At 46.0% G+C, this 23,213-nt stretch overlaps 1 protein-coding gene across 3 annotated transcripts in view; it reads left to right on the top strand.

Moving 5' to 3' along the window:
- The window catches only part of INSR (insulin receptor), a 146,888-nt gene that overhangs the window by 65,573 nt on the left and 58,102 nt on the right, over positions 1-23,213 (top strand). For all 3 annotated transcript variants that reach the window (XM_081498555.1, XM_081498554.1, XM_081498552.1), the window contains exon 3: positions 21,334-21,655. In XM_081498555.1, the coding sequence (XP_081354681.1) occupies positions 21,334-21,655 (322 nt within the window). The remainder of the gene's footprint in view (positions 1-21,333; positions 21,656-23,213) is intronic.

Genomic DNA, 23,213 nt, shown 5'->3' with positions numbered 1-23,213 from the left:
GTTATGAGGTTTGTGAATATGAATACGTGTGTGTGTGTGTGACCCCCTAATTTGAATACAAAGTTTCTATTTGGATATCTGCTGTTTAATTTTCCAAGGTCTCCCCTCCCCAACAAAAGGAAAAATGCATTATGTTTTATCTTTGCATCCTGTGGAACTCTGTGAATAATGGGCAACTGTGGATGAGGATTGCCAAGGAAACAGATAGGAAGGAAATTCAGGGTGTATTGGGGAGGGATGTCTATTTGAGCACAAAGGTGCACTTTTGATCTTCAGATTTCAAAGTGGGAAAGTCAAGGTGAGGTGGGAGCAGGGGTGAGGAATAAACCCAAGAACGTCAAGTGCACAGTTCTTCCTGGCAGCTACACTAGCTTCACGTGGCCCAGGATCAGCTCAATGTCTCAGACGTGGGTTGAGTTGTCTTTTCCTTAGATCAGTCCCAAGAAGCAGAAGTTTGCGAGCCAAACACGGTGGTGGTTTTCTAGGGGGTGTAAGGGCAGGAAGAGGGTGGAGGCAGGTCTTCATCATAAATCCCTTTCCACGTTCAAGGCCCAACTCCTTGCAACGCTCTTTTCCTTAGCAGAGGGTGAGGACCCATAACTGGTAGACCTGTGCTTTAGTTCAGCTTTGATCCTCTGTGTGAGCATTTCTTTCTTTCCAAGCTCCAAGCCTCCCATCTAGCTTTCTTTTGGTGTCTGTGTGTGTACGTGAAGGGACTAAGCTATATCTCTTGTGTTGGGTCAGATTTGTCTTAGTTTGAGCCCGAAGTTGCTCGTGGCCCAAATTCTCAACCTTTCCTGGCATTCCATAATCACAGGCCTTGGGGAGGAATGCATCCCATTGCCCTCCAATTATGGTTTCCTTAGGAGGCTATTAAATCTTGATTTCTGAGAGGAAAATTGGGCATCCCTTGTTTTCTCTTTCAAGCCCTAGTGTTCTGCTACTGTGGGTGAGCCCTTCTAGAAACTTCCAAGTGGTTTCAGAGGCCATCGAGATATCACTGGGAAGCGCAGTTATTTTACGATGGAGCTGGGCTTTAGAAAGAGCATAGGGATTGTTCTTTTTTTAATTATTATTTTTATTGGAGTATAGTTGCTTTACAATGTTGTGTTAGTTTCTGCTGTATAGCACAGTGAATCAGCTATACATTTCCATATATCCCCTCTTTTTTTTGGATTTCCTTCCCATGTAGGTCACCCAGAGCACTGAGTAGTAGGTTCTCATCAGTGATCTATTTTATACCTAGTATCTGCAACTCCAATACGTTGGCCACCTGATATGAAGAGCTGACTCATTGGAAAAGACAATGATGCTGGGAAAGATTGAAGGCAAAAGGAGAAAGGGGCAGCAGAGGATGAGATGGTTAAATAGCACCACCAACTCAGTGAGCCTGAATCTGAGCAAACTCTGGCAGATAGCGGAGGACAGAGGAGCCTGGCGTGCTGCAGTCCATGGGGTCACAAAGAGTCAGACACGAGTTAGGGATTGGATAATAACAACATAGTGTCAATAATGTATATATGTCAGTCCCAATTTTCCAATTCATCCCACTCTCCCCTTCCCCATTTGACGCTCATATGTTTGTTCTCTACGTCTGTGTCTCTATTTCTGCTTCGCAAATAGATTCTCTGCACCATTTTTCTAGATTCCACATATATGTGTTAACATACAGTATTTGTTTTTCTCCTAATGACTTACTTCATTCTGTATGACAGTCTCTAGGCCCATCCCTGTCTCTGCAAATGGCACAATTTCTTTTCTTTCTTTTTTTTTTTGTGGCTGAGTAATATTTTATTTAGAGCCCTGGACAATTCTTTTAGGCTATTTCCTTTGGAGGAAGAGGTCAGTGTGGGGTTGATGGGAATGTGCAGAGATTGTGGGTTTGGATTCGGATGGACATGTAGAGATGTTCAGCTGGGACCTTTCTGAGTTCAGCTGTGGGGCTCCTGGAGGCAGGGACAGCCCATTCCTTGCTGCCTCCCAATCCTGGCCTGGGACTGCCTGGCGAAGAGCAGGTATGTATGCATTTGCATTTGTTGAATTGGATGGAGCACAGTGACAAGCTGGACCAGGTCTGCCTGACTCCATAATTCGCTGTGCTCCACATGCAGGGTGATGTGAAGCTGTAGATCCCAGGTCTGATGGGAGAGTCTTGAGAGACCAGATTGAGACAATCTGAGCACATCACACCTTCCCCATCCCAGGCCTGGAGGTTGAGGGACCAGGGTGCTTGGTGGACGGCCCATCTATCAGCTTGAGCACACGACAAAGATGGAGAGGGAGAACTGAGAGGACTCAGTTCAGTTCAGTCGCTCAGTCGTGTCCGACTCTCTGCGACCCCATGAATTGCAGCACGCCAGGCCTCCCTGTCCACACCAACTCCTGGAGTCTACCCAAACCCATGTTCATCGAGTCGGTGATGCCATCCAACCATCTCATCCTCTGTCGTCCCCTTCTCCTCCCGCCCCCAATCCTACCCAGCATTAGGGTCTTTTCTAATGAGTCAACCCTTCGCATGAGGTGGCCAAAGTACTGGAGTTTCAGCTTCAACATCAGACCTTCCAATGAACACCCAGGATTGATCTCTTTTAGGATGGATTGATTGGATGTCCTTGCAGTCCAAGGGACTCTCAACAGTCTTCTCCAACACCACAGTTCAAAAGCATCAATTCTTCGGCGCTCAGCTTTCTTCACCGTCCAACTCTCACATCCATACATGACCACTGGAAAAACCAGAGCCTTGACTAGACGGACTTTTGTTGGCAAAGTAATGTCTCTGCTTTTAAATATGCTATCTAGGTTGGCCATAACCTTCTTTCCAAGGAGTAAGCGTCTTTTAATTTCATGGCTGCAGTCACCATCAGCAGTGATTCTGGAGCCCCAAAAAGTAAAGTCTGACACTGTTTTCACTGTTTCCCCATCTATTTCCCATGAAGTGATGGGACCAGATGCCATGATCTTAGTTTTCTGAACGTTGAGCTTTAAGCCAACTTTTTCACTCTCCTCCTTCACCTTCATCAAGAGGCTCTTCAGTTTTTTTTCACTCTCTGCCATAAGGGTGGTGTCATCCGCATATCTGAGGTTATTGATATTTCTCCCGGCAATCTTGATTCCAGCTTGTGTTTCTTCCAGCCCAGCATTTCTCATGATGTACTCTGCATATAAGTTAAATAAGCAGGGTGACAATATACAGCCTTGACGTACTCCTTTTCCTATTTGGAACCAGTCTGTTGTTCCATGTCCAGTTCTAACTGTTTCTTCCTGACCTGCATACAGGTTTCTCAAGAGACAGGTCAGATGGTCTGGTATTCCCATCTCTTTCAGAATTTTCCACAGTTTATTGTGATCCACACAGTCAAAGGCTTTGGCATAGTCAATAAAGCAGAAATAGATGTTTTTCTGGAACTCTCTTGCTTTTTCGATGACCCAGCGGATATTGGCAATTTGATCTCTGGTTCCTCTGCCTTTTCTAAAACCAGCTTGAACATCTGGAAGTTCACGGTTCACGTATTGCTGAAGCCTGGCTTGGAGAATTTTGAGCATTACTTTACTAGCGTGTGAGATGAGTGCAATTGTGCAGTAGTTTGAACATTCTTTGGCATTGCCTTTCTTTGGGATTGGAACGAAAACTGACCTTTTCCAGTCCTGTGGCCACTGCTGAGTTTTCCAGATTTGCTGGCATATTGAGTGCAGCACTTTCACAGCATCACCTTTGAGGATTTGAAATACCTCAACTGGAATTCCATCACCTCCACTAGCTTTGTTCATAGTGATGCTTTCTAAGGCCCACTTGACTTCCCATTCCAGGATGTCTGGCTCTAGGTGAGTGATCACACCATCGTGATTATCTGGGTCGTGAAGATCTTTTTTGTGCAGTTCTTCTGTGTATTCTTGCCACCTCTTCTTAATATCTTCTGCTTCTGTTAGGTCCATACCATTTCTGTCCTTTATCGAGCCCATCTTTGCATGAAATGTTCCTTTGGTATCTCTAATTTTCTTGAAGAGATCTCTAGTCTTTCCCAATCTGTTGTTTTCCTCTATTTCTTTGCACTGATCGCTGAGGAAGGCTTTCTTATCTCTCCTTGCTATTCTTCGGAACTCTGCATTGAGATGGGAATATCTTTCCTTTTCTCCATTGCTTTTCGCTTCTCTTCTCTTCCCAGCTATCTGTAAGGCAGAAGCGAGGCGGCTGCGACGGCTCGGCGCAGAAGCCTGGCCGAGAGGAGCTAGGCCGGGCCGGGGGCCGGGAGCCGGGGGCGGCGGCCGAGAGGGGCTAGGCCGGGCCGGGGGCCGGGGGCCGGGGGCGGCGGCCGAGAGGGGCTAGGCTGGGAGGACTAAGGCAAGGCAAAAGGCTCAGCCAGAAGAAGGCATTTGGCTCTCTGGCTGTTCAGTGCAAGAAAGAAAACACTTTAGCTTTTGCAGAATAATCTGAGGAAATTAACAGGTTAGGCGTGTTCCAGCCCCGCTGTGAACTTGCTGAGAGTATCAGCACAATTTGTTACAAAATGTTCTTGATTTGTAACTAAACGTTCTTGTGCTGGTGCACTGATTTCTGTCTGTCTCCCCAGGAGGCGGTGGAACTGTGTGTGTTCTATTCACAGTCTTGTGTTCAGAGCTCCGGATGCTGCCTGCCACTCTGTAGGAGCTCAGAGCTGTTGATCCAGGGACCTAGAAGGAAGATGGTGATAGGATTGGCAACATGGTGGGTGTTGCTGCCTAGTCAACTTTTTAATTAAGAAACTAAGAATTCGTGGTCAGAGAGCCTGTCTGTAAAGGTCAAAGGGTTTTCTAGGACATCTCCATGGTGCAGAAAACAATCTACCTGTGAGTAAATACTGGCTGGAGAGCGAGGGTGTGGCTGCTGTTGATCCTGGTGGGGAAAGAAAATTCCTCCATGGTCCTGTATGCACGTAAAAGAGACTTCTTATCAATGGGCTTTTCCCCCCAAAGGGGACTTCATTTGAGAGCAGAAATGCTACTCATCTTTCTTAGAATGTTCTTAGAAGATACCTTGCATCCAGTCGGATGGACAAGTATTTTGCTGTTGTTGTTCAGTCGCTAAGTCTTGTCCGACTCTTTGTGACCCCATGGACTGCAGCATGCCAGGCTTCCCTGTCCATCACCATCTCCCAGAGTTTGCTCAAACTCCTGTCCACTGAGTTGGACAAGCATTTACACAGCTTTAATTTCCTTCATGCATTTCTCCCAAGTGTGCGCCAGGGCTTGGCAGCATAAACAGAAGCAGAGTCAGGAAGTTCCAGGTGTACAAGGTGTTTATTCAGGTAGACGGAGTGCTGCAAAGTGGATCCAAAGAGCCAGTAAAGTCTGAGGGTCCAATGGCAAAGGGACAAACACATTCTTTTCATAAGTCAAAATAAACATGGGCAGGAAATGGGTGCCCTCCAATCCGCATCGGAGAACTCCATCTTTTTATAATAGGAGAGCCGTGTCTGACGTGTATGCACAGGGGTGTCCCAGGAATACCTGCTGGGCTCCTGGAATGGACACGCCACGTGGAGCTTCTCGTTTCTTCTAGATAGAAAAATAAAGCAGCCAGGCTGGCTTCAAGAACCAACTCAATAAAGAAATGAGTCGGGTGTTGTGTCTCTTTGGTCACAATGGAATTTAAAATAGGTGTTTTTTCATTCTGACGAATGATTCCATTTCACGGTGTCTCCACAGAAAGGCAGTACGTTCTCCTGTTTTCTCTTGTCCTTTAGGAGTTGAGGATATTTTCTCTGTTCCTTGTCACTCTGCTTAGATGCTGCCAGCCCGTGGGTGTAGCAGCTTCTGGGAAACTGGCTTCTGGTGACCTGTACATTATTCAAGACCACCGTGTTCTTGTTACTGGGAAGCCATCAGTCATATGAATGGACCTTTTTATGGTTGAGATTGTCCCCAGGGAAACCCTCCTCGCAATTCAGACCTTCCACAGTGACAGATTTCAGACTCTGACATTTCTCATTCCCACTCTATTGTTCCCATGGATGCTATGGCTCTCTCTCTCACCTCTCCCCACTAGAAAATGGTTATACAAGATCCCAATGCTGAGAAAGATTAAGGGCAAGAGGAGAAGGGGGCAACAGAGGATGAGATGGCTAGATGGCATCACTGCCTCAATGGACATGAGTTTGAGCAAACTCGGGGAGATAGTGAAGGACAGGGAAGCTTGGCATGCTGCAGTCCATGGGGTCGAAAAGAGTCGGACATGACTTAACAACTGAACAACAGCAACAAATAACACAACATTGTAAATTAACTCTACTTTGATTAAAAAAAAAAGAAAGAAAATAGTTATACCTAATCCCAAAAATGACACAGAAAACGTAAACATGTGGGCAAATATCAACGAGGAAAATATGCATGGAATTCAAGGCAGCAGGCATTATCAAGGAAAGAAGGAGTGAGGTTTTGCATTAAGTGAAGGGACAATCTTTAAATGAGGGTCAGGTATGCATAGAACCAACTTCAGAGAACAAATTGCAGGAAATAAGAGGAGAATTAAGAAACCTCAGGGGAGATACAAACAGAGCCTTGATCATGTAGATAAACTTCAATTAAGCAACAAGGAGTTTGAATAATATGGTTAATAAGATCACGGTAACAGATATGGGCTGGACTTTGTATTCTCCAAACAATACACATTTTAAAGTGCTCTTGGAATATTTAGAAAAACTAATCATCTGTTAAATCTCAAGGGGAAAAAAAAACCCAATAGTTTTCAAAAAGCAGACATTGAACTGCCTAATCTCTGGCTGTAAGCAAACGTAACTGGAAATTAATTTTTAAAAGCTTTACCAAACAAACATTCAAGACAAACTCCTACCATGTGATAATTAAAAACAATACACAACTCTTAACTTTGGTCAAAGGCAGAACTCAACACTGCAAGGATAGATGTTTTAGAAGACAGGGGAGATGTGAATACAGACTTAAATGATTAAATAGAGAAGTCAGAGAAATGAGACAACGAATAATGAAACAAATCTACACAGGAAGAAGGAAATAATAAATTAATGGGGACTCACTGATTAGAAAACAAACAGAACTGATGATTTCAAAACTGGATCTTTTAGAGCTGCAATATGCAATAGGGTAGCCATTAGCCACAGCAAAATTAATTGTTTCTCAGTCACATCAGTTGGTTTCCAGCACTTGGTGGCTACATATGACTAGTACTAGTAGTGTTAGTTGCTTAGTTGTCTCTGACTCTTTGTGACTCCATGGACTGTAGCTTGCCAGGCTCCTCTGTCCATGGAATTCTCTAGGCAAGAATACTGGAGTGGACTGCCATTCCCTTCTCCAGGGGATCTTCCTGACCCAGGAATCAAACCTGTGGCTCCTGCATTGCAGGCCGATTCTTTACCATCTCAGCCACCAGGGAAGCCCCTACTGACTACCAAATTCCACAGTACAGATACAGATCTTTTCTGTCAATGCAGACTGTTTATTGGGCAGTGCTATCTTAGCAGGAAGACTATAGTGTAACTAAGGGAAAAAATATGTGGGAAGAATAAATATATATTAATAAAATAAAGACAGAACATGGAAATGTAACAAAACCCGCAAAAAGATTATAAAGCCAACTTTGGTAATAAATAACTTGCAAAATATTATTAAAATAACCATTTACTGGTTTAAGTGCTTATCTTATTTAGGTGAAGTTTTTAGTTTAGTTGATAATTTGTGTCTGACTCTTTTGTGACCCCATGGGATTTCCCAGGCAAGAATACTGGAGTAGGTTGCCATTTCCTTCTCCAGGGGATCTTCCCAATGCAGGGATCGAACCCATGTCTCCAGCATGGCAGATGAATTCTTTACCACTGAGCCACCAGGAATTTAAGTTAGTCATTTCCTTTCACAAGAAATTAAGGTTCTGAATTTGCCCCTAAGAACAGCTATGCCTGAATCTCCTAAATTGTGCTCTTTTGTTGTTAATTTCTAAATAGCCTGTAAGAGTTACATTGACTCAAGAAGCAGTAGGCTAAAACTGAGTAACTTTTAAAAAGTCATTGCTACAGTTAATTGCCTAAAGTGTGTATGGATTACATATATACATGAGGGAAATTTTCCAAAATATCCATCATAACAAACAAGGCACTTTAGCAAGAGTAGTTTTAAGCAGTGGGTGGGGGGTGGTGGTGGTGGTGGTGGTTTGAGGTGCAGCTTAGCAACGGGAAACACAGCAATCGCGTGCAGAAGCCCTGACATCCTGGACTCACACCACAGACCCAGATGGTCCAAGTCTGAGTCCCTACCTTCTTTTCTTAGTTCTTCCTGTGAGTCTTGTGCACCTGCCCAAACTGGAGACTTGGGAGTCATCCATGTTGATAAGCCTGATAACCCCACCTCCCCTGATGGCTTCAGAAGTCAGCCTCATTCTCCCTGTTGCCTCTTGTCTTCTTCATCCAGCTACCAGAGAGCCAGAATATTGACCCTGAATGTGGATCTGAAAGTGAAAGTCACTCAACCCCACAGACTGTAGCCCTCCAGGCTCCTCTGTCCATGGAATTCTCTAGGCAAGAATACTGGAGTGGGTAGCCATTCCCTTCTCCAGGGAATCTTCCTGTCCCAGGGATCAAACCCAGGTCTCCTGCATTGGCAGGCAGATTCTTCTTTACCATCTGAGCCACCAGGGAAGCCCGAATGTGTATCTGGTGGTACATTTTTCTGGCTGAAGCCCTTCTTTGGCTCCTACCGCGATGCAAAGTCCAAGCCCCTTGGCTCCCTAACCGTCCTGTCTGGCCTGATGTCCCACACCTTTTCCTCTGTACTTTGCCCTTCATCAGCTCTGAACTCTTTATACTTAAAGGCAGCGCTGATGATTCACACCTTGCACGTACTGTCCCTCTCCTGCTAGGATAAAACCAGTCACCTGATTCCCTCCACTTTTTTTCTCCCCTGTGAGTTTTACTGTGCACCTGCTGTGTGTGCATGGCACTGGGATGCAGTAATTCGACAGATGCAGTAATAAACCTCCCCTTCTCAGGACTTTCCTGGTGTCTCAGAAGGTAAAGAGTCTACCTGCAGTGCAGGAGACCCAGGTTCGATCCCTGGGTCGGAAGATCCCCTGGAGAAGGGAATGGCAAACCACTCCAGTATCCTTACCTGGAGAATCCCATGGACAGAGGAGGCTGGTGGGCTACAGTCCATAGAGTCCCAAAGAGTTGGACACAACTAACACTTTCACTTTTCACTTTCTCGTGGCTTGCCTGTCTCTTTTGCGCATCCTGGGAGAGAAGAGCAATGGCACCCCACTCCAGTACTCTTGCCTGGAAAATCCCATGGACAGAGGAGCCTGGTAGGCTGCAGTCCATGGGGTTGCTAAGAGTCAGACACGACTGAGCGACTTCACTTTCGCTTTTCACTTTCATGCATTGGAGAAGGAAATGGCAACCCACTCCAGTATTCTTGCCTGGAGAATCCCAGGGACGGCGGAGCCTGGTGGGCTGCCGTCTATGGGGTCGCACAGAGTCGGACACGACTGAAGCGACTTAGCAGCAGCTTAGCAGCAGGAGAGAAGAGATAATGTCTCCATCCCTTTCTGCAACCCAGTGCCAGGAAAGGCCCAAATCCAGGTGGGCCAGAGTAAGAAACACCATGAATTAAACCCGCAGTGTATCCATGGTGCCGCACCCTGGTCCTAGTCTCCCTGAGAGACCTGGGTTCCAACTGGCCCTGCTGCTTGCTAGCTGAACTAGCATTTAGCACAGCAGCCCTTATATGCTTCAGTGTCTCCATCTTATAACGGCGGTGGTTGTTCGAATAATAGTGTTAATAAGAGCTTATTAACTGATATAGGTTGAATGTTGTATTCAGCAAACAGAATATACATCTTAAAGTGTATTCACGTGGAATGGGGTGGGGGGGGCGTTAGAGAATGCCCATTCACTGCTTCGGTCTACAGGAATTGCAAGCAAAGGTGTGCTGTGTGCTTAGTTGCTCAGTCATGTCTGACCCTTTGCGACCCCATGGGCTATAGCCTGCCAGCCTTCCACTCCTCTGTCCATGGAATTCTCCAGGCAAGAATACTCCAGTGGGTTGCCATGCCCTCCTCCAGGGGATCTTCCCAACCCAGGGATCGAACCCAGGTCTCCCGCGTTGCAGGAGGTTTCTGAGCCACCGGGGAAGCCCAAGCAAGCATAGGTGGACATATTCAAATGCGGGGGCGAGAGGGAACATTGGTTGGAGGGCACTCCGAAAACAAACCTCGTAAGTTTTCTTAGGAATGTAATTTATGAGCATGGTGTTTGGTATTCTGGGCGCGTGGAGGGTAGAAATCTCGAGGGTAGGGTCCGAGAAGAGTGCGGACTCTCCTTGCCACACCCCCTAGCCCCCAGTTTGGTAGTTTTTGCTGTTGGACCCTGGCGAGCCGATGCCCCCCCTCTGGGCCCCTCCCGAATGAGGCCTGGGGCCAGGGCCCCCTTCAGCCATGCCGGGCGCTGCCTGCCACGCGGTGACCCGATCTCCTCCCGGGCACACGCCCAGTTCCGCGCGCGGCCCAAGCCACCCGGCGGCCTCTCGAGGCGGTCCGCACACTCGGTTTCTCCTTTTCTTTAATTTCTTCCAAACTTCCATCCTCTGCGGGCCTGCCCTGCAAGGTTTGCACCCTCGAAAGGGGCCCCCTCTTGGGGCCCCCGGCGCGGACCGCTCGGCGGCGGTCACAGCTAGAGCGCCAGTCGGGCGAGCCGAACCCCGCGCGCCCGGGGGGCGGGGCCAGAGCCCCAGCAGCACGCCCGCCCATTGGCTGAGCCCGAGGGCGGCGCTGCGGCTGCCGCCACCGCCCGGCCCGGATTCCAAGGAGCGGAGCGCACCTCGGGCTTTGTGCCTCTCTGCTACAGCCAGCTTGCAGGGGGCGGGGCTTCTCCCACCGTGGGTCCGCTCGTCATGAACACACACACAGACACACACACACACACACACACACACACACACACACATGTTTGGAACCAACTCATGAACATACACACACACACACATACACATAGATGTTTGGAATCAACTCATGAACACACACACACACACACACACACACACCTCAACTCATGAACATACACACACACACACATACACATAGATGTTTGGAATCAACTCATGAACACACACACACACACATACACACACACACACGTTTGGAACCAACCAATCCTGAGGCTGCCGTAGCGGGGAGCCACCCTCCCCCCGCCCCGCCCGCCCCTTGAGGCTCCGCCTTCTTCTGCATACGTCGTATTTCTGCTAAGAGCTCCGCCACTCGATTCCCAACGCATCTGGGAAGATATTCGCGCGGGCAGGGGCGGCATTGTCAGAGGAGGAAAGTGGAGAGGGGAGCTTGTTTGCTTCACGAACGCGAGCTCCTGCGGTCGCGGCTTCTCAAGGAGCGCAGACCCGAAAGGGCGTCTGGACAGTTGACCACCTAGCTGTCAAAAGTCACTCAGTCCCTCTATCCCACCGTTAAATCAACTGGATTCCAAGGGAGGAATTTACCGAGAAGGTGCTGCCAGCGCCCGGGGGCTTCGGGGACTCGAACCTCCGCTGTCCGATTCTGGGGCGGACGCGAGGGAGAAAGTCATAGGATGGCCTTTAAGGAGTTTATAAAATTCACACTTTCAGGGACGGCCACGGGGCCCTGTGGTTAATGTGTCCGCCGGTCTATGACGCCACTGTTTCGTTTGGAAATTTCTGGAAAGCAGTAATTTTTGGAATAATAAATCGAGTTGTTTTTTTTTTTAAACTACAGGCTTTGGAAAGGAGGGCAGTGTAGCAAAATGCTATTAACATATGTCGTGATATGGAAAAATTTAATAGTGGTTTTTTTTTAAGTTTTGTTTTTACCATATAACGTCTTAATTGAGAAAAACCAAATTGATTTGAACTTAAAAAGCCAAAGAAACCAAAAGTGGCTGTGTTTTTATAAGTATGTCATTTACCTCTGGGTCTTTGTCCCAGTATTCCAGCTTTTAACCTTGCTTGGATATAAATCGGTAATTTTTAATTTTGATGTAGTTTGCAAGTTGACAGAAGTCTCAAGAATTGTACCAAATTCACTAGTTTTACCTCTTTGATTTTATTATCTGTCTCGTGGATTTAGGTATACACATTATATATATATATATGTATGTATATATATGTAAAGAGAGAGAGAGATTTCCCCTCCCTGAATCATCCCAGAGTCAGAGGCAGGCAGGTGTATTATTCCTTTGCCTTTAATTCCTTGGGGGTTATATTCTAAGAACAAGAAAATGCTCTTACACAACCGTGGTACAATGTTTAAAATCAGGACATTAACACTGATGCAATATTTGAACCACAATCTATTAAATAAATTTCATCCGTTGTCCCAGTGTTGCCTGTCCTCAATAATATTACTTCCTGTTCCTAGTCCAGATTCCAATCTCGGAAAACACTTGGTAGTCAGTTACTTTGATTGTTGATTTTGTACTAAGGCAAAAAAAAAAAATATTGTAAGAGAAAACTTTGTAAAGCTCTCTCAGATGTCTGTCGGCTATTCTGACAGTCACTAGCGGAATATTTGCTAGTAGAATGATATAATGGATCAAAAACCTTAATCATCTAGCAGAGTTTTTTTATGTACTTTTACTTTTAAATTTTTATTGTATCCTTAATTTACAGTGTTGTGTTAGTTTCAAGTGTCCAGCGAAGTGATTCAATTACACTAAAAAAATGTATTTTTAAATAGATGTCAATTTCAGAAGGGTGTACCCATACATAGGAAAAGTGAAAAATCAACTTGTGCTTATATGTGAGTATGCCGCTACCCACCCTCTACTTCATCCACATTTCCTTTTCCACAAGAAGTAATGGGGCACATTTCCTGTGTCCCATCCAGGGGGACATATGTCCCATTCATCCTTTTCTTTCCCCCTCATTTGAAAATGTAATTTACATGCAGCAGAATTCACGTGTTTCTGTGTAATGTTCTGTGGGATCCTTATTCCCTGATGAGGGATCAAACCCGTGCCCCCTGCATTGAAAGTCTTGGAGTCTTAACCACTAGATCTCCAGGGAAGTCTCATTTTGACTGATTATTGGGCTTCCGTGGTGGCTCAGATGGTAGAGTCTGCCTGCCCTGCAGGAGACCCGGATTCAATCCCTGGGTCAGAGAAGGGAATGACAACCCACTCCAGTATTCCGTGGACAGAGGAGCCTGGTGGGCTACAGTCCAGGGAGTGGCAAAGAGTCGGACACAACTGAGCGACTAACACTTTTTTCTTTATGGTCATGTAACCACCACTACAGTCAAGATATGGGATGGTCTGGTCACTCCCCCGCTCCAAATTTCTCTCTGTTGCTTGCAGTCAGCCTTCCCCAGTTCCAGCCCCTGGTTACCACTAGTGTGTCCATTGTCTCTAATAGTTTTGCTTTTTCCAGGATGTCACATAAAGGGAATCATAGAATGTGTACCTTTGGAGACTAGCTTTTTACACTCAAAATGATGCATTTGAAATTCATCTCCCTGTTGTGGGAATCAGCAGTTAAATTAAAAAAAAATTTTTTTTTGAGTAAAGTTACTTTACAATGTTGTGTTAGTGTCTGCTGTACAACAAAGTGAATCAGCTATATGAATACGTGTGTGTGTGTGTGTGTGCTCATTCATGTGCTTTGCGACCCCATGGACTGTAGCCTGCCCCAGGCTCCTCTGTCCATGGAATCCTCCAGGCAAGAATAGTGAAGTGGGTTTCCTACTCTAGGGATCTTCCTGACCCAGGGATTGAAACTGCGTTTCTTACATCTCCTGAATTGACAGGCGAGTTCTTTACCACTAGTGCTACCTGGGAAGCCCCATGTATACATATATTCCCCCTTCTTTTTGGATTTCCTTCCCATTTAGGTCACCACAGAGCACTGAGTAGAGTTCCCTGTGCTATATAGCAGGTTCTCATTAGTTATTTATTTTATACTTAGTAGTGTATATATGTCAGTCCCAAAGAAAAAAAACAAATGTCAAATATTAATGCATATATGTGGAATCTAGAAAAACGGTACAGATGAACGCATTTGCAAAGCAGAAACAGAAAACAAAAGTATGGACACCAGGGGGAAAAGGGGTAGTGATGGTGGGAGATTGGGACTTAATTCTTTTTTGACTACTCTCTAGAGTTCATTGTATGGAGATACAAGGTTTATCCATTCCCCAGTTGAGGGATATTTAGTTTGGTTTCCAGTTTGCAGTGATGACGAATGTAGCCACCGTAAACATTCCCATGCGGGTCTTTGTGTGAACCTAAATGTTCTGCTTTGTTCTTCGCTTCACTTGGGTAAACCCCTAGGTTCTGTGGTAAGGATCAGAAGTATATGTTTCACTTTATAAGAAATGACCAAACTCTTTCCCAAACTAGCTGTCCATTTCAGAGTCCCACAATGTATGTCTCTTTCCTTTTTCCACTAACAAGCTGTAATCTTTAGATACTTTTTTCCCCTTAATGCTACCTTGGAAGTGATTCCAACATTAAAATACATCGAGCTGCCTCCATTTTCACAGCTGTGTACTATTCCATCTCTTTGATCCACATTAATTTATCCACACGGTCTCTTGTCTTGAACTTTTATGTTGTTTACAGGCTTTTGCTGTTGTAAACCCCAATGGCTAATGTCCTGTAGGGTACAGAATATCCTTGTCTAGGTGTCTAGGTGCACATATGCTCTCTTGTCTGCAGGATGATTCCTAGCAGTAGATAAACTGGGGTCAAACTGCACCTGCTTCCTTTGCTTCATACCACCCCTTTCTTTCTCTTTCTCTCTTTTCCTTTTTTGGCTTCTCTGGGTCTTTGTTGTGTCATGGGGGCTTTTCTCCAGTTGTGGGCTGTAGTTGTGCCGTGTGGGCTTTGAGCACACAGGCTCAGTAGTTGTGGCACATGGGCTTAGCTGCCCCCATGGCATGTGAGATCTTAGTTCCCCGGCCAGGGTTTGAACCCGCATCCCCCGCATTGGAAGGCAGATTCTTAACTACTGGACCACCAGGGAAGTCGCCCATATCACTGGTCTTAACCTAACTGGCATTTCTGTAGATTTCTCTCTGGAGAAAGAGTCATTTGGTCAGGAGCCTTCCACTTTATTTCAGGAAGTTCAACCAGAGGATGCCCTCTTGCGGTTTGTTTAGAATTCACTTTTCAATCTTCTCAGTGGGGTGGAGTGAAAAAGCCACTTGAGGTGAAAGTGTCAGGAAGGTAGTGGCTGCTTCTGCTCTAGTCAAGTTGGAGGCCAGGAGCTTTTGGAAACTTTAGGGAGAATTGGGAGGATATTGGGGCCAGCAGCCCAAGGCAGTTAGGATGGGAGGGTGGGGGACAGGAGGTGGGTGAACAAGGAACCCGTGTGTTTGGAAAGGGGAGGTCTGGGTGGATTTTCCATTACACACGAGTCATGAACCTGTCCTGGGAAGGTCCACAGCTCCTGGGCTTCTTGACATTTTCTTGAAAAGACTGCCATCCTCTCTGGAAGGAACAGCCTGGAGGCGAGGGCATGACATTTTGAGCCAGGGCTGCCGTGTGTTGACTGTGCTGTGTTGGGGACTCGTTTGGTATCTATGAACGAGGGCAGGGCAAGGGGCACAGGGAGGGGAGAGTCAGACCCCTCCTCCATTCTCATCTTGCCAAATGCCTGGTTTTCATAATTCAGCCTGGGTTGGGGGGTGGGGGTGGGGGGAACCACTAGTGGCATTTCTGTTAAATAAGATAAAGTACTTGGAAACAGAATAGAAGACACCCAGAACTGCCTTATTGTTATCAGAGTATAGTCTTCAAAAGTTAAAAAACACAACTCTTATGCAAAAAAACAAACAAATCCCCCAACCAGCCAGTCAAACAAACCAAAAAGAACCCCAGGCAGCACTTTTAACCCTTTAGCAAGGGCACTAGCCAGGATGGTAAAGCCAAAGCATTTGTCATCACTAAAGCAGGATCACAAAGTTGGATATGAGGAAGTTCATGTCCCAGGGGCAATAAACCTGTCATCATTGCAGATTATTTCTTCTATGGGATAAAAATGATTTACAATATGTCCATCTCTAAGTTACCATCTGGCTTTCTGGAGTTGAGGCCCTAACAGAAATAGTAAATCAATCACAGGTAAGTTTCACAGGGGAAGGGGTTGACAAATGATCCAGCCTATTGCCTGCTTGTGTAAATAAAGTTTTATTGGAGACAATGTGTTTGTACCCATAGGTCTTCTCTGAGGCTGTCTTCACACAGAGTGCACTTGTTGTGGCACAGAACATATGGCCCGAACATTTGCTTTGTGACCTTCTGTGGGAAAGTATTGCCAGCTCTTTTGCTGGAGAATGAGATTGTTCTCAGGTGGACCTCTTAGGCAGGGCTCCGGGAGAAGAGTGAATGGCCCTGTGGCAGCCTCTGGCCTTGTGTGTGAGCTTCGGGTCATTTTTTCTTAGCATTGTCTAGGCAGGAAGGTTTATGTGTCTGGGAAGTTTTTGGTAGGTCTTTGCTGACGGCTCTTTTGAACTGAAGCGCTGACTCTCAGAGGCAGCCCCAGCCCAGGAAACAGACTCCTTCCTGCTCACACGTGTGCTCTTCCAGAGGGTGGAGTCTTCATGGATCCTAGATAATTGTCTGCCTTCTGTATTGCTTCCTGCCATTGAGTTCCTTAGGTTCCCATGGACAGATTATTAATAATGATGAGAATAATATTGCCCACAATAACTGCTATCAAACCTACACTTGCCTATCAAATAATCAAGTGCCTTGCCCGCATCCCTTCTTTTAGGTGTGAGAAGGAGTTAAGAGGTTGTTATCATCCCCATTTGACAGACAAGAAAACTGAGGCTGTCTTGGATTCTTTACAGAAACCTTTGTGGCATGCCTGTGGGTGAAGAACTGTATGCGGGTCACTCTTCCTCCTGACTGGGTGGACGCTGTGGATGCCTGTTTCATTGTTTAAACCTAGGAGTATCATGTTCAGAGCCAAAAGATCAAAGTTATGGCTTTGGCCCTGCTGGGTCTCAGCTGAGTAAAAAGTCTTCTCTGTGAGATGGAGATAATGTTACTTACCTACTCTCCCTGCTGGAGTCTTTATTATAATTAAGTAAGACTCTAATACTCCAATACTTTGGCCGCCTGATGCAAAGAGCCAACTTACTGGAAAAGACCCTGATGCTAGGAAAGACTGAAGGCAGGAGGAGAAGGGGGCGACAGGGGATGAAATGGTTGGATGGCATCATCAACTCAATAGACACGAGTGTGAGCAAACTCAGGGAGATAGTGAAGGACAGGGAAGCCTGGCATGCTGTAGTCCATGGGGTCCTAAGAGCTGGACACGACTGAGCAACTGAACAATAACAAAGAATCTAATGGGGGGTATGTAAACCCTAAAGAACCTCCACAGACATTGGTGGGTTAACTCCATCCTGCTCCTATTACAGTTTCTTAGTTCTTTCTGGATCCACACAGAAAAATCAGATGATGCACTTGGGCACTGATGCTCCAAATTTTCCATGTAATAAAAAAAAAATAATATTTATTTATTTTTGGCTGTGCTGGGTCTCCACTGCTTCACGAGCTTTCTCTAGTTGCAGTCAGTGGGGGCTACTCTCTAGCTCCAGTACACAAGCTTCTCATTGCCTTGGCTTCTCTTGCTGTGCAGCACAGGCTCTAGGGTGCATGGGCTTTAGTAGTGGTAGTGCACCGGCTTGGTTGCCTCGAGGCATGTGAGATCTTCCCAGATCAGGGATTAACCCAGTGTCCCCTGCATTGGTAGGTGGATTCTTAACCCCTGAACCACAAGGAAAGTACCTTCACATCTCTTATTCAATGGCTTCCCCCCACCCCACCCCCCACACCTTTGCAACGTGACAATCTTGGGGAGAATTAAAATTCCAGAAAAATTTGCCTAAGAACCCCTTGCAAAGCTTGGATTTCCCCCCTTCTTAACCTATAGGATTGATTTTCATTGTATAAATTTCAGCGGCTACAGTTATTCAAGCTAGCTCATCTTATTGTGTATAGACATTTTCCTCCTTCTTAAGTTGTAGTCAAGCACCCAATTGGTGAAGGGCATGGCAACCCACTCCCAATCCTAGAGAATCCCATGGACAGAGGAGCCTGGTGGGCTACAGTTCATAGGATCACAAAGAGTTGTACACGACTGAAGTGACTTAGCACACACGCACGCAAGCACCCATTGGTGATGCTGTCAATGGGGATTCTGCCCCTGTTAAAAAGGGGATTCTGACACCTGCTACAATATGGATCAACTTTGAGGACGTATTGTGGTTTAGCCGCTAAGTATTTGTCTGATTCATTGCAACCCCGTGGGCCGAAGCCCCACCAGGCTCCTTTGTCCATGGGACTTCCCAGGCAGGAATACTGGAGTGGGTTGCCATTTCCTTCTCCAGGAGATTGAAACTGCATCTCCTGCATAGGCAGGTGGATTCTTTACCACTGAACCACCAGGGAAGTCCTAAGGACATGATGCTCAGTGAAATATGCCAGACACAAAAAGACACACACTGTTTGATTCTGCTCATTGGAGGTCCTGAGAGGAGTCAGATCTGTAGAGACAGGAAGTAGATGGTGAGGGTCAGGGGCTGGGGCAGGGGGTGGGGGAGTCAGTGATTCTTAGAGACAGAGTTTCAGTTTGGGAAGGTGAGAAAGTTCTGGGGATAGTTGTACAGCATTGTGAATGTACTTTATGCTACTGAGCTGTGTGCTTACAATTGGTTAAGATGGTCAGTTTTATGCATATTTTGCCACAATTAAAAAAAAATTTGTTCCTGGTTGCACTAACCACATTCAGCAGCCACAGGGAAGTGGCTACCGTTTTGGACAGTGCCTATCGAGATGATTTCCATCAACGCAGAAAGTTCCACCCGACACTGATCGTCATGTGGAAATGTAGCTTCAGAGGCCTTTTAAGTTCTCTGGTCTGGTTGGTGGTGTCCACGTGGGCCATAATGTTCACTGCGGCTCTCAAGGGGCCTGGGGATTCGGGGGTAAAGAACATGTCCCAGCTTCCAAATCGTGTTTTGAGCTATGCAGGAAGTGAGCAAAGAAGGCATCCTTGGGGAGCAGGCTCTGCTTGTGGCTGAGGTCTTGCCAGCCTCAGAGGAACCATCAGTCCAGGGGCAAATCTGCTGGCAGCCTGGGAAGGGAAGGCTGGTCATGGAGGTCCAGGCCAGATACTGAGGGACCAATATCAGGGGCAATCAGGAAGTCATGAGTAGTGAGATGTCAGGAGAAAGAGTGTGTTACAAGCTGCTGGAGAACGCCAGAGTGGAGTCCAGCCTTCAGTGGACAAGTTCAGTTGCATTAAATAAGAAACTCCAGGCATAGAAATACAAGCACAGTCTCTGCCCTGTTCATCATCTCCTGCAAGTCACAGCAGAAATACCACCTCCACTTACCTTCGGCACAGTGCTTGTTGTGTATGCAGTTATACTTTTTTTTTTAATTTAAAAATTGTTATTATTATTTTTGGGCTATGCTAAATCTTCAATGTGGAGTGCGGGCTTTCTCTAGTTGCAATGCACAGGCTTAGTTGCCTTACCATGTATGGGATCTTAGTTCCCCAACCAGGGATCGAACCTGCATCCCTTGCATTGGAGGGTGGATTCTTAACCACTGGACAACAGGAAAGTCCCTGCAGTTAGACTTTTAAATAATGAATATGCCTCCTCCATTAGACTCGTGATCCCAAAGGCAAGCTCTGTGGCCATTGTGTTCCCACAGGGGTTGTAAATATCTGGATCAGTGTAAGCAAACGTGCGTTGAAGCAATAAATGAACCTTTGGGACACTTGCTTAACCTCCTCTCACCTCAGTTTCCTCATTGTAAAATGGAGAAAAGGTAGATCAGGATATATCTGTTTATACCGGTATGGCAGCTACGTACAGAAGCAGACTTGCTCGAGGCAATTGTGTAATTTTCAGGAAATGTGCAGTCTGCTTCTTAAACAAGCTGGTAATTCTGTTTGTTTGTTTCTAGTCTTTTTTTTTTTTTTAAACTTTATTGGAGTATAGTTGCTTTAGAGTGTCGTGTTAGTTTCTACTGTACAGCAAGGTAAATCAGCTATACATAATACATATATCCCCTCTTTCATGGATTTCCGTCCCCATTTAGGTCACCACGGAGTCCTGAGTAGAGTTCCTTGTGCTGCACACTAGGTTCTCATCAGTTATCTGTTTTATACACAATATCAATCGTGTGGAAGTGAAAGTGTCAGTTGCTCAGTCATGTCCGACTCTTTGAGACCCCATAGACTGTAGCCCACCAGGCTCCTCTGTCCATGTAATTCTCCAGGCAAGAATCCTGGAATGGGTTGCCATTTCCTTTTCTAGGTTATCTTCCCAACCCAGTGATTGAACCCGGGTCTCCCACATTGCAGACAGATTCTTTACCATCCCACCCACCAGGGAAAGCCTGGTGTATATATGTCAATCCCAATCTCCCAGCAAGCTGGTATTAAAATTTAAATGACATCAACTTATAACTAAACAAATTATGTTAAAAAGCAAAGGAAATAAATACTTCATACTTACCACTTCCTAATCATCTCAGTACCTTTTTCTGTGATTATGCTTTTGAGGTTGTTTGCTACTACTGTTTCTATGTGATTGGATGTATTATTTAATGCTGTGCTACCGTAGATCTCTCGCTGGCTTCACATGCAGTAACTTTAGGTGGGGTAGCTTGAAAAGGACCCTGCTGGTAATATTTACACCATGGAAATTGGCCAGTGCTCTAGAGAAGTAGCTTCTCTACTCCACTCGACGAAGAAGTTGTTAAATGTTTAAGAGCACATCACTGGTTTGGGGGCTGAAACGAGTTAATAGTTATGCCAGGAAGTTGGGACATCAGAAACTAGCATTTTTTAAAATACATATTTATTTATTTTTGGCTGTGCTGGGTCTTTGTTGCCGTGTGGGCTTTTTCTCTAGTTGTGACGAGTGGGGGCTACTCTTTAGTTGTTCTGCATCAGCTTCTCATTGCGGCGGCTTCTCTTGTTGCAGAGCACGGGCTCTAGGGCGCACGGGATTCAGTAGTTGTGGCAAATGGGCTCAGTAGTTGCAGCTCCCGGGCTCTAGAGCACTGGCTCAGTAGTTGTGAAGCACAGACTTAGTTGCTCCTTGGCACGTGGGATCTTCCTGGGCCAAAGATGGAACCCGAGTCCCCTGCGTTGGCAGGTGGATTCTTTACCACTGAACCACCAGGGAAGTCCAGAAATTTGTATTTTTAACCAGCAGGCAACATGTGCTGTAGAAGTGAGCCATTGCTGACATGATTTTGTTTGGCTTGCACTGCCTCCCCTCGAGTTGCTGTCGTGGCATTGGGTAAAGCCGTTGACCAGCTGTTTTCTTTCTCTCTCCAGTGTGTCCGACCATCTGTAAGTCACATGGCTGCACCTCTGAGGGTCTCTGCTGCCACAGCGAATGCTTGGGCAACTGCTCAGAGCCCGACGACCCCACCAAGTGCGTGGCCTGTCGCAACTTCTACCTGGACGGCAGGTGCGTGGAGACCTGCCCGCCCCCTTACTACCACTTCCAAGACTGGCGCTGTGTGAACTTCAGCTTCTGCCAGGACCTGCACAACAAATGCAAGAACTCTCGGAGGCAAGGCTGCCACCAGTATGTCATTCACAATAACAAGTGCATCCCCGAGTGCCCCTCTGGCTACACGATGAATTCCAGCAAGTGAGTCCTGAGTGTGGGTTCCAAAGGGGCGGAGGGCAGGTTGTCAAGAGGGAAAGGAACATGGGGTTGGTGCTGCTAGCACCACCTGTTAAAATTGTGTGAGAAGCTAGAGTTGACTGGCTATGAGCGAGGAAGCTGCTGATGACGAGTGACGCAGTTAGGTCTCTCAGATGCCACCCTGGCCTCCTGGTTTGGGGCACTGGCCTTTGGAGAGGGAGTCAATGACCTTTCTCTCGCAAAGGGCCAGTTAGTAAATATTCTTGGCATCTTGCATACCAAAAATTGAAAGCTTTTATCATTGGAAACAGAAGTCCTTAGTTTCATATACAGTCCTTTATATGGCCTGATTGCTCCCACTGATGGAACTGTCTATCACAACCCAGGTCAGAGCTCAGATTTTTTAAATGTTTTCTCCAAACTGGATCTGGATCGTGTCCTGAGATTAGCCTGGAGTGCAAGGAAGAAGGACTCAATTCTAGATTATTCTCAAGGCTTTGTTGTCTTTTGAAGGACAATACCATCAAACCATTTCCTACTATTTGGGTGAGAAAAAGCAGGGTTTTCTCTCCCCAGGGGTGAGTCAGATTTCCTCCCCACACCTCAGACTTTTTGTTCATGCTGTTAGCTTCTCAGATGAGCTATTTTGGGGGCTTGGGGCTGGAACAGAGTTAAAAAAAAATCCATTTCCTGGTTTTTGTGTTGAGGGTCTGAGAAAAAAAAACGCCACAAAACAACACAAAAACAAATCAGAGATAGATGCACATCGAGGGGCCTTGAGCTGACCTGCTTACGTAAAACATCTTCCCTCTTCAGACTTGGAAATGAGCCAAGTGAGAATGTTCTGGTGGGAAATTTTATTTCCCTGGGTGGGGAGGGTGGGAAGGAAAACAACCTTTATTCTGGCTCCTAGGAGCTGCTCTCTGAATGTTTGCAAAAACTGCAAGTACAATATGTTTTGTTTCACTCATTTTTGATAAAACCTATCAAGTGGCTTTGTGGACCAAAAATAGACTCCTATAAATCACCTTTGCATTCCAGACAGAGCTATTTTTTTTTCTTTTTGGGGGCCAGTTTATCAGTAAGATTGGGAAAATGACCATATTCTTCTTGATTTTTTTTTCATGTTTGAAATTAAGCAAGGATATTAACATCTTCCACTGAAAGACACTGGCTTTAAATAGAAGAAGGGTTTTTTTTTTCTGATCATAACAAAGATATGAAAAACAGCGCAACTTCCTTTGATGTTTCCCTGATGGCAGTGGCCCCAGGGTTGAAGCCCCAGGAAATTAACCTCTTGTCCCATGATGCTTGGGACCTCTACTGAATGAAAGAGGGGAAAGAGAGGGATGTTAATTATGACCCCTTCTGGCAGTAGTTGAGGGCTTCCCAGGTGTTGCTAGTGGTAAAGAACCCGCCTGCCAATGCAGGAGACGTAAGAGACTTGAGTTCAATCCCTGGGTCAGGAAGATCCCCTGGAGGAAGACATGGCAACCCACTCCAGTATTCTTGCCTGGATAATCCCATGGAGAGAGGAGCCTGGCGGACTACAGTCCATGGA

This window comes from Giraffa tippelskirchi, chromosome 6, assembly GCF_054371585.1.
Source record: "Giraffa tippelskirchi isolate mGirTip1 chromosome 6, T2T-mGirTip1v1.2.pri, whole genome shotgun sequence".
NCBI classification, from domain to species: domain Eukaryota; kingdom Metazoa; phylum Chordata; class Mammalia; order Artiodactyla; family Giraffidae; genus Giraffa; species Giraffa tippelskirchi.
This window is presented reverse-complemented; position numbering and strand designations above follow the sequence as displayed.